The sequence below is a fragment of the Salmo salar genome, chromosome 14 (assembly GCF_965601325.2).
Source record: "Salmo salar chromosome 14, fSalSal1, whole genome shotgun sequence".
Lineage (NCBI taxonomy): Eukaryota > Metazoa > Chordata > Actinopteri > Salmoniformes > Salmonidae > Salmo > Salmo salar.
The window spans coordinates 58,455,001-58,467,500 of record NC_138304.1 but is presented as its reverse complement, the minus strand read 5'-3'; the positions used below and the strand labels follow the sequence as shown (position 1 = coordinate 58,467,500).

General features: G+C 41.9%; 1 protein-coding gene across 6 annotated transcripts in view; it reads right to left on the bottom strand.

The window, feature by feature from the left end:
* Positions 1-12,500, bottom strand: part of LOC106592181 (collagen alpha-2(VI) chain) — a 66,813-nt gene that overhangs the window by 25,947 nt on the left and 28,366 nt on the right. For all 6 annotated transcript variants that reach the window (XM_045694546.2, XM_045694543.2, XM_045694544.2 and 3 more), the window contains exons 5-11: positions 9,156-9,518; positions 8,343-8,363; positions 7,355-7,420; positions 4,941-5,039; positions 3,929-3,955; positions 3,522-3,647; positions 1,574-1,636 (exon numbers count right to left, since the gene is read on the bottom strand). In XM_045694546.2, the coding sequence (XP_045550502.2) occupies positions 1,574-1,636; positions 3,522-3,647; positions 3,929-3,955; positions 4,941-5,039; positions 7,355-7,420; positions 8,343-8,363; positions 9,156-9,518 (765 nt within the window). The remainder of the gene's footprint in view (positions 1-1,573; positions 1,637-3,521; positions 3,648-3,928; positions 3,956-4,940; positions 5,040-7,354; positions 7,421-8,342; positions 8,364-9,155; positions 9,519-12,500) is intronic.

Sequence of the window (12,500 nt, the reverse complement as noted above, 5' to 3'; positions counted from 1 at the left end):
GGTTGTATAGTGATTATAGGGGTGGTTGTATAGTGATTATAGGGGTGGTTGTATAGTGATCATAGGGGTGGTTGTATAGTGATTATAGGGGTGGTTGTATAGTGATTATAGAGGTGGTTGTGTGGTTGTATAGTGATTATAGGGGTGGTTGTATAGTGATTATAGGGGTGGTAGTATAGTGTTTATAGGGGTGGTTGTATAGTGATTATAGGGGTGGTTGTATAGTGATTATAGGGGTGGTTGTATAGGGATTATAGGGGTGGTTGTAGAGTGATTATAGGGGTGGTTGTATAGTGATTATAGGGCTGGTTGTGTTGTGATTATAGGGGTGGTTGAATAGTGATTATAGGGGTGGTTGTATAGTGATTATAGGGGTGGTTGTATAGTGATTATAGGGGTGGTTGTATAGTGATTATAGGGGTGGTTCAATAGTGATTATAGGGGTGGTTGTATAGTGATTATTGGGGCGGTTGTATAGTGATTATAGGGGTGGTTGTATAGTGATTATAGGGGTGGTTGTATAGTGATTATAGGGGTGGTTGTGTAGTGATTATAGGGGTGGTTGTGTAGTGATTATAGGGGTGGTTGTATAGTGATTATAGGGGTGGTTGAATAGTGATTATATGGGTGGTTGTATAGTGATTATAGGGGTGGTTGTGTAGTGATTATAGGGGTGGTTGTATAGTGATTATAGGGGTGGCTGTATAGGGGTGGTTGTATAGTGATTATAAGGGTGGTTGTATAGTGATTATAGGGGTGGTTGAATAGTGATTATAGGGGTGGTTGTATAGTGATTATAGGGGTGGTTGTATAGTGATTATAGGGGTGGTTGTGTAGTGATTATAGGGGTGGTTGTATAGGGATTATAGGGGTGGTTGTAGAGTGATTATAGGGGTGGTTGTATAGTGATTATAGGGGTGGTTGTGTTGTGATTATAGGGGTGGTTGAATAGTGATTGTAGGGGTGGTTGTATAGTGATAATAGGGGTGGTTGTATAGTGATTATAGGGGTGGTTGTATAGTGATTATAGGGGTGGTTCAATAGTGATTATAGGGGTGGTTGTATAGTGATTATTGGGGCGGTTGTATAGTGATTATAGGGGTGGTTGTATAGTGATTATAGGGGTGGTTGTGTAGTGATTGTAGGGGTGGGTGTATAGTGATTATAGGGGTGGTTGTATAGTGATTATAGGGGTGGTTGTGTAGTGATTATAGGGGTGGTTGTGTAGTGATTATAGGGGTGGTTGTATAGTGATTATAGGGGTGGTTGTATGGGGTGGTTGTATAGTGATTATAGGGGTGGTTGTATAGTGATTATAGGGGTGGTTGTGTAGTGATTATAGGGGTGGTTGTATAGTGATTATAGGGGTGGTTGTATAGGGGTGGTTGTATAGTGATTATAAGGGTGGTTGAATAGTGATTATAGGGGTGGTTGTATAGTGATTATAGGGGTGGTTGTATAGTGATTATAGGGGTGGTTATGTAGTGATTATAGGGGTGGTTGTATAGTGATTATAGGGGTGGTTTTATAGTGATTGTATATGGCAACTGTATAATGATTGTATTTCCTGTACCTTCTCTCCATCTGTTCCAGGAAGACCACCATCGCCCGCATCTCCTGGGTGACCATCATGACCCTGACCGACACACACACACACACACACACACACACACACACACACACACACACACACACACACACACACGTAAATATATTACACACACACACTGTGAGGTCATACCCTGGGTCTAGTCAGGTTTCTCAGAACATACCCTGTCTCCTGGATCTAGTCAGGTGTCTCAGAACATACCCTGTCTCCTGGATCTAGTCAGGTTTCTCAGAACATACCCTGTCTCCTGGATCTAGTCAGGTTTCTCAGAACATACCCTGTCTCCTGGATCTAGTCAGGTTTCTCAGAACATACCCTGTCTCCTGGATCTAGTCAGGTGTCTCAGAACATACCCTGTATCCTGGATCTAGTCAGGTGTCTCAGAACATACCTTGTCTCCTGGATCTAGTCAGGTTTCTCAAAACATACCCTGTCTCCTGGATCTAGTCAGGTTTCTCAGAACATACCCTGTCTCCTGGATCTAGTCAGGTTTCTCAGGTCATACCCTGTCTCCTGGATCTAGTCAGGTTTCTCAGAACATACCCTGTCACCTGGATCTAGTCAGGATTGTCAGAACATACCCTGTCTCCTGGATCTAGTCAGGTTTCTCAGAACATACCCTCTCTCCTGGATCTAGTCAGGTTTCTCAGAACATACCCTGTCTCCTGGATCTAGTCAGGTGTCTCAGAACATACCCTGTCTCCTGGATCTAGTCAGGTGTCTCAGAACATACCCTGTCTCCTGGATCTAGTCAGGTTTCTCAGAACATACCATGTCTCCTGGATCTCGTCAGGTTTCTCAGAACATACCCTGTCTCCTGGATCTAGTCAGGTTTCTCAGAACATACCCTGTCTCCTGGATCTAGTCAGGTGTCTCAGAACATACCCTGTCTCCTGGGTCTAGTCAGGTTTCTCAGAACATACCCTGTCTCCTGGATCTAGTCAGGTTTCTCAGAACATACCCTGTCTCCTGGATCTAGTCAGGTTTCTCAGAACATACCCTGTCTCCTGGATCTCGTCAGGTTTCTCAGAACACTACCCTGTCTCCTCGATCTAGTCAGGTTTCTCAGAACATACCCTGTCTCCTGGATCTAGTCTAGTTTCTCATAACATACCCTGTCTCCTGGATCTAGTCAGGCGTCTCAGAACATACCCTGTCTCCTGGATCTAGTCAGGTGTCTCAGAACATAACCCGTCTCCTGGATCTAGTCAGGTTTCTCAGAACATACCCTGTCTCCTGGATCTAGTCAGGTGTCTCAGAACATACCCTGTCTCCTGGATCTAGTCAGGTTTCTCAGAACATACCCTGTCTCCTGGATCTAGTCAGGTGTCTCAGAACATACCCTGTCTCCTGGATATAGTCAGGTGTCTCAGAACATACCCTGTCTCCTGGATCTAGTCAGGTTTCTCAGAACATACCCTGTCTCCTGGATCTAGTCAGGTTTCTCAGAACATACCCTGTCTCCTGGATCTAGTCAGGTGTCTCAGAACATACCCTGTCTCCTGGATCTTGTCAGGTGTCTCAGAACATACCCTGTCTCCTGGGTCTCGTCAGGTGTCTCATAACATACCCTGTCTCCTGGATCTAGTCAGGTTTCTCAGAACATACCCTGTCTCCTGGATCTAGTCCGGTGTCTCAGAACATACCCTGTCTCCTGGATCTAGTCAGGTTTCCCAGAACATTCCCTGTCTCCTGGATCTAGTCAGGGTTCTCAGAACATACCCTGTCTCCTGGATCTAGTCAGGTTTATCAGAACATACCCTGTCTCCTGGATCTAGTCAGGTTTCTCAGAACATACCCTGTCTCCTGGATCTAGTCAGGTTTCTCAGAACATACCCTGTCTCCTGGATCTAGTCAGGTTTCTCAGAACATACCCTGTTTCCTGGATCTAGTCAGGGTTCTCAGAACATACCCTGTCTCCTGGATCTCCTTTGCAGCCGGGAGCGCCGATGCGTCCGATCTTCCCCTTCTGTCCATCTGTCCCGTTGCGTCCAGCGAGGCCGGCCACACCCTTCTTCCCCTCAGCTCCGATCTCCCCCTGAAAACACACAGCAATAATCCATAACCTATCATCTTTCATCTAGACTACCTTCAGCCCACAGGAGGCTGCTGAGGGGAGGACGGCTCATAATAATGTCCAGAAGGGAGCGAATGGAACGGAATCAAACACAATGGAATCCACGTGTTTGATGTCATTACCACGAACCTGTCCTCCCCAATTAAGGTGCCACCAACCTCCTGTGCTTCAGTCCCACGATGAGCAGGTCTAATAACCAATTATCAATAGACAAATCAATGGATAATAAATATTGACCTCACCTTTTCACCTTTGATCCCTATTTCACCCTATAGAAGCGCAAGAGAGGAAAGAACCAGTCAGACCTTCAGTATTACTGGTTGAGTCACTACAGATGAAGACATTATTACTACAAACACACAGAGACCTTCACCATTACTGGTTGAGTCACTACAGATGAAGACATTATTACTACAAACACACAGAGACCTCCAGTATTACTGGTTGAGTCACTACAGATGAAGACATTACTACTACAAACACACAGAGACCTCCAGTATTACTGGTTGAGTCACTACAGATGAAGACATTATTACTACAAACACATAGAGACCTTCAGTATTACTGGTTGAGTCACTACAGATGAAGACATTATTACTACAAACACACAGAGACCTTCAGTATTACTGGTTGAGTCACTACAGATGAAGACATTTTACTAGTAGCCACATCTCTAGCTTTTCCATAAATTATTACCTGTAGTGTATTTAAAGACATTGTTAAGGGTAGTGTATTTAAAGACATTGTTAAGGGTAGTGTATTTAAAGACATTATTACCTGTAGTGTATTTAAAGACATTGTTAAGGGTAGGGAATTTAAAGACATTGTTAAGGGTAGTGTATTTAAATACATTGTTAAGGGTAGTGTATTTAAAGACCTTGTTAAGGGTAGTGTATTTAAAGACATTGTTAAGGGTAGTGTATTTAAAGACATTGTTAAGGGTAGTGTATTTAAAGACATTGTTAAGGGTAATGTATTTAAAGACATTGTTAAGGGTAGGGTATTTTAAAGACATTGTTAAGGGTAGTGTATTTAAAGACATTGTTAAGGGTAATGTATTTAAAGACATTGTTAAGGGTAGTGTATTTAAAGACATTGTTAAGGGTAGTGTATTTAAAGACATTGTTAAGGTTAAGGGTAATGTATTTAAAGACATTATTACTGGTAGTTTATTTAAAGACATTGTTAAGGGTAGTGTATTTAAAGACATTATTACTGGTAGTGTGTGTGAATGGGAGGAGCCTGGAGACTTGCCTTGACTCCTGGTTGACCGATGGGACCCTCGATGCCGGGGTCGCCCTGTCTTCCCCTATCGCCTTTAGGTCCAGGGTTGCCGTTGTCTCCTTTAGCTCCCTGTAGCACACAACAGAGTCAGAACAAGTGTTTGTGTGTGTGTGTGTGTGTGTGTGTGTGTGTGTGTGTGTGTGTGTGTGTGTGTGTGTGTGTGTGTGTGTGTGTGTGTCTGTGTGGTAGAGTCTTGCATCGGGGTCCGATACCCACAGTTTCCCGCGGGTGAGGTGCAAAAATATAAACTCGCTGGTGGAATGAAAACATTTTTTCAACCCCTGGGTGGGTTCGCGGTTCAGAACAATTACATTGCGGGTCGGAAACCTAATAATAGACTTTTCACAAACCCAGTAGCTTGTTGTGTTGCATTGTGTTGAGAATTCCACTGTGAGCGGCGAGGCAGACCTCACCTAGGTCAACAGCCACGCAGGCGAGGCAGACCTCACCTAGGCCAACAGCCACGCAGGCGAGGCAGACCTCACCTAGGCCAACAGCCACGCAGGCGAGGCAGACCTCACCTAGGCCAACAGCCACGCAGGCCAGGCAGACCTCACCTAGGCCAACAGCCACGCAGGCCAGGCAGACCTCACCTAGGCCAACAGCCACGCAGGCGAGGCAGACCTCACCTAGGCCAACAGCCACGCAGGCGAGGCAGACCTCACCTAGGCCAACAGCCACGCAGGCGAGGCAGACCTCACCTAGGCCAACAGCCACGCAGGCGAGGCAGACCTCACCTAGGCCAACAGCCACGCAGGCCAGGCAGACCTCACCTAGGCCAACAGCCACGCAGGCCAGGCAGACCTCACCTAGGCCAACAGCCACGCAGGCCAGGCAGACCTCACCTAGGCCAACAGCCACGCAGGCCAGGCAGACCTCACCTAGGCCAACAGCCACGCAGGCGAGAGTGGAGCAGGGAACTGGCCATTATTTGTGCGGTGCTGAAACGTTCTGATTTGTCCACGCATAGAGCTTATGTTCCCTCTCCTCGCGTAAGGATATGACACGTTGACACGTTTACATTCCCTGGATAGCCTGGCTTAAGTGAATATGTCTAACGCAGACCTACCCAGAGAAACTAACAGAAAGGTTAGGATCAGGGACTAGGCTAACACACCATGTTGGAAACAGGTGCTGCGGGATTTAAATCCCCACTTTGGAAGGAAAACAACACAGTAGATAGATACACAGCCTTTACAAAGTGCAACCAGGTAGGCCTACTGTTTTCAATAATTCAGTTAATTATCACTTCATTATTACATTATTTCAGGCTTTCGTTCATTACGCAGGTAAACTGGTGTGGCTGGTAAAAGTGGCCTACTAAATAAATGACCTATTGTTTTGCTGAAATCGGCAGATGTGTTGGATTGAGATGCAGCCCATAATATCTCCAGTTTAAACTGATGGATTCTGATTGGGAATTTGTATTATGTTACTTAGATTGACGCACCAGTACGTCAATAGACTCTTAAGGATGTATTACATCTGTTCATTATACCATATGCAGGCTATATGAATTGTAAACCAATACGGCTGGTAAAAATTTGAGTAGCCTATTCTTCCATATTCCATTTTGGGACTAGTTTATTTAAGTTGAATTAGGCCTAAACTATTTGATGATCTAAACAATATTGAATGTAAAGGTATTGTTTTGTGTCGGCTATAGTCTTTCATTAGGTAGGAAGGCTAATTACAAGGCTCTTTTTTTTCTGAAAGTGATTTGAGAGACGCATCGCAATATGAAAATAAAAATATATCGTTCTTAATTCATGGCATGGTTTCCTTTTCTATAAATGTTGAATAGACATGCAGACAAATTAATTCATACAGGGAGTAGCCTAATAGCCTAGTACTCTGGAGTCATAAAAACTATTCAATAAATTGATGTTATTTTGCACGTAACGGATCGGCACTCGGAAACAATTCTATGTGGGTGGGTCGGGCTGCAGAGGAAATGATGTCGGATATTGTGTGGGGCTCAGAATTGATGTGGTCAGCGTGTGGAGTCTATAAAAAAACGGAGCCGTCCAGGACTCTAGCGTAACGGAGCCGTCCAGGACTCTAGCGTAACGGAGCCGTCCAGGACTCTAGCGTAACGGAGCCGTCCAGGACTCTAGCGTAACGGAGCCGTCCAGGACTCTAGCGTAACGGAGCCGTCCAGGACTCTAGCGTAACGGACCCGTCCAGGACTCTAGCGTAACGGACCCGTCCAGGACTCTAGCGTAACGGAGCCGTCCAGGACTCTAGCGTAACAGAGCCGTCCAGGACTCCAGCGTAACGGAGCCGTCCAGGACTCTAGCGTAACGGAGCCGTCCAGGACTCTAGCGTAACGGAGCCGTCCAGGACTCTAGCGTAACGGAGCCGTCCAGGACTCTAGCCTGTACCTTCTGTCCTCTGTGTCCTTCAGGACCAGGACTTCCATCTGTCTCCAGACACTTCACCTTGTAGCACTGAGAGAGACCACATGTATGGAAAACAGGTATCAATATCAACATCTTGTGCATCTGTTATCATAGTATACAATAGAATATAATCATATATAATAGTATATAATCATATATAATAGTATATAATCATATATAATAGTATATAATCATTTATATAATAGTATATAATAGTATATAATCATATATATTAATTTATATAATAGTATATAATCATATATAATAGTATATAATCATATATAATCATTTATATAATAGTATATAATCATATATAATCGTACATAATAGTATATAATCATATATAATCATTTACATAATCATATATACTAGTATATAATAGCATATAATCATGTATATAAAAGTATACAATCATTTATATAATAGTATATAATCATATATAATAATTTATATAATAGTATATAATCATATATATTCATTTATATAATAGTATATAATCATATATAATAGTATATAATCATATATAATCATTTGTATAATAGTATATAATCATATATAATCATATATAATAGTATATAATCATGTATATAAAAGTATACAATCATTTATATAATAGTATATAACCATATATAATCATTTATATAATAGCATATAATCATATATAATCGTATATAATCATATATAACCGTATATAATAGTATATAATCATATATAATAGTAAATAATCATAAATAAAAGTATATAATAGTATATAATCATATATAATAGTATATAATAATATATAATAGTATATAAACATATATAATCGTATATAATACTATATAATCATATTTAATAGTATATAATAGTATATAATCACATAATAATATGTAATAGTATACAATAGTATACAATCATATCTAATTAAATAGAATAGGTTATTGTAGGTTGCTTCTATGGTAAGATAGTGTGGTTCTCTCTTCAGTCTCACCTCCTGATAGGCCAGATGGGTCTGGAAAAAGAAAAATACAAAATATTTTACTTAAACATGTTTATTGAATATGATCATCACAGTGTGTGTTACCATGGTACTGATGATGAGGTCTGTAGTGTCCAGCTGTATAACACTATGTTAGTGGGTGTGTGTGAGCGTGTTAGCGAGTGGGTGTGTGTGTGTGTGTGTGTGTGTGTGTGTGTGTGTGTGTGTGTGTGTGTGTGTGTGTGTGTGTGTGTGTGTGTGTGTGTGTGTGTGTGTGTGTGTGTGTGTGTGTGTGTGTGGTAGTGTGTGTGTTACCATGGAATTGATGATGAGGTCTATAGTGTCCAGATGTATAACACTATGTTAGTGTGTGTGTGGTAGTGTGTTAGTGTGTGGTCGTGTTAGCGTGTTAGTGTGTGGTCGTGTTAGCGTGTGTGTGTGTGTGTGTGTGTGTGTGTGTGTGTGTGTGTGTGTGTGTGTGTGTGTGTGTGTGTGTGTGTGTGTGTGTGTGTGTGTGACCATGGTATTGATGATGAGGTCTGTAGTGTCCAGCTGTATAACAGTATGTTAGCGTGTGGGTGTGTGTGTGTGTTAGCGTGTGGGTGTGTGGGTGTGTGTGTGTGTGTGTGTGTGTGTGTGGTAGTGTGTGTGTTACCATGGTATTGATAATGAGGTCTATAGTGTCCAGCTGTATAACAGTATGTTAGCGTGTGGGTGTGTGTGTGTGTGTGTTAGCATGTGGGTGGGTGTGTGTGTGTGTGTGTGTGTGTGTGTGTGTGTGTGTGTGTGTGTGTGTGTGTGGGTGTGTGTGTGTGTGTGTGTTACCATGGTCTTGATGATCCGGTCTATAGTATCCAGCTGTATAACAGGCTTGTTGCCACTGAGGTCGACAGCCAGGAAGTCTTTTCTGTAGACGTTGGCCGGAGAGTTAGCGATCTCCCTCAGACCCGTCTCGTCCACGTTCTTTGTTGCCGCGACCACAAACATTCTGATACCCTCGTCGCGCGCACGCTCGGCCGTCACCTTCACCCCGCCACACGGGTTTCCTGTCACGTGACCGTCGGTAATCACGACAGCGAATCGCAGCGCTCCGGGGTTAGAGGGCAAACGTGTCATTTCCTGTGTCATGTTAGCGAGGGCGCAGTCGATGTAGGTTCCCTTACCCAGGTACCGGATATTCCTCAAACCCTGAAACAACAACAAAAGTGGATGTAGGTTCAACCTTTATGAATCTGTCTTTAATGTTGTGCTCCATGTAGGTTCAACCTGTATGAAACTGTATTTATTGTTGTGCTCCATGTAGGTTCAACCTGTATGAAACTGTCTTTATTGTTGTGACCATGTAGGTTCAACCTGTATGAAACTGTCTTTAATGTTGTGACCATGTAGGTTCAACCTGTATGAATCTGTATTTAATGTTGTGACCATGTAGGTTCAACCTGTATGAATCTGTCTTTAATATTGTGACCATGTAGGTTCAACCTGTATGAATCTGTCTTTAATATTGTACTCCATGCAGGGTGTGAATTCCTACATTTAATGAAAACCAAAGCAGTGTAAAGCATAAGATCAATCAATCTAACCCTAACCCAATCAATCTAACCCTAACCCTAACCTAATCAATCTAACCCTAACCCAATCAATCTAACCCTGACCCAATCAATCTAACCCTGACCCAATCAATCTAACCCTAACCCAATCAATCTAACCCTGACCCAATCAATCTAACCCTGACCCAATCAATCTAACCCTGACCCAATCAATCTAACCCTGACTCAATCAATCTAACCCTAACCCAATCAATCTAACCCTAACCCTAACCCAATCAATCTAACCCTAACCCTAACCCAATCAATCTAACCCTAACCCTAACCTAATCAATCTAACCCTAATCTAATCAATCTAACCCTGACCCAATCAATCTAACCCTAACCCAATCAATCAATCTAACCCAATCAATCTAACCCTAACCCAATCAATCTAACCCTAACCTAATCAATCTAACCCTAACCTAATCAATCTAACCCTAACCTAATCAATCTAACCCTGACCCAATCAATCTAACCCTGACCCAATCAATCTAACCCTGACCCAATCAATCTAACCCTGACCCAATCAATCTAACCCTGACCCAATCAATCTAACCCTAACCTAATCAATATAACCCTAACCTAATCAATCTAACCCTAACCCAATCAATCTAACCCTAACCCAATCAATCAATCTAACCCTAACCCAATCAATCAATCTAACCCTAACCCAATCAATCAATCTAACCCTAACCCAATCAATCTAACCCTAACCCAATCAATCTAACCCTAACCTAATCAATCTAACCCTAACCCAATCAATCTAACCCTAACCTAATCAATCTAACCCTAACCTAATCAATCTAACCCTAACCTAATCAATCTAATCCTAACCTAATCAATCTAACCTTATCCCAATCAATCTAACCCTAACCTAATCAATCTAACCCTAACCCAATCAATCTAACCCTAACCTAATCAATCTAACCCTAACCCAATCAATCTAACCCTAACCCAATCAATCTAACCCTAACCTAATCAATCTAACCCTAACCTAATCAATCTAATCCTAACCTAATCAATCTAACCCTAACCTAATCAATCTAACCCTAACCTAATCAATCTAACCCTAACCTAATCAATCTAACCCTAACCTAATCAATCTAACCCTAACCCAATCAATCTAACCCTGACCCAATCAATCTAACCCTGACCCAATCAATCTAACCCTAACCCAATCAATCTAACCCTGACCCAATCAATCTAACCCTGACCCAATCAATCTAACCCTGACCCAATCAATCTAACCCTGACTCAATCAATCTAACCCTAACCCAATCAATCTAACCCTAACCCTAACCCAATCAATCTAACCCTAACCCTAACCCAATCAATCTAACCCTAACCCTAACCTAATCAATCTAACCCTAATCTAATCAATCTAACCCTGACCCAATCAATCTAACCCTAACCCAATCAATCAATCTAACCCAATCAATCTAACCCTAACCCAATCAATCTAACCCTAACCTAATCAATCTAACCCTAACCTAATCAATCTAACCCTAACCTAATCAATCTAACCCTGACCCAATCAATCTAACCCTGACCCAATCAATCTAACCCTGACCCAATCAATCTAACCCTGACCCAATCAATCTAACCCTGACCCAATCAATCTAACCCTAACCTAATCAATATAACCCTAACCTAATCAATCTAACCCTAACCCAATCAATCTAACCCTAACCCAATCAATCAATCTAACCCTAACCCAATCAATCAATCTAACCCTAACCCAATCAATCAATCTAACCCTAACCCAATCAATCTAACCCTAACCCAATCAATCTAACCCTAACCTAATCAATCTAACCCTAACCCAATCAATCTAACCCTAACCTAATCAATCTAACCCTAACCTAATCAATCTAATCCTAACCTAATCAATCTAACCTTATCCCAATCAATCTAACCCTAACCTAATCAATCTAACCCTAACCCAATCAATCTAACCCTAACCTAATCAATCTAACCCTAACCCAATCAATCTAACCCTAACCCAATCAATCTAACCCTAACCTAATCAATCTAACCCTAACCTAATCAATCTAATCCTAACCTAATCAATCTAACCCTAACCTAATCAATCTAACCCTAACCTAATCAATCTAACCCTAACCTAATCAATCTAACCCTAACCTAATCAATCTAACCCTAACCCAATCAATCTAACCCTAACCTAATCAATCTATAAACTGATAACGTGTTTTTGTGTGTATATTTGTGTGTATGTATGTGTGTGTGTGTGTGTTTTTGTGTATATGCGTGCGTGTGTGAGCATGTGTGAGCGTGTGTGTGAGCGTGTGTGAGCGTGTGTGAGCTTGTGTGTGTCTATATGTGTGTATGTGTATATGTGTGTGTGTTTGGTATTTTGGTAGTTTACTAGGATCCCCATTATCTGTTGCAAAAGCAGCAGCTACTCTTCCTGGGGTTCCACACAAAACATGAAACATAATACAGAATGACATAATACAGAACATCAATAGACAAGAACAGCTCAAGGACAGAATTACATACATTTTTAAAAAGGCACACCTAGCCTACATATCAATACATACACACAAACTATCTAGGTCAA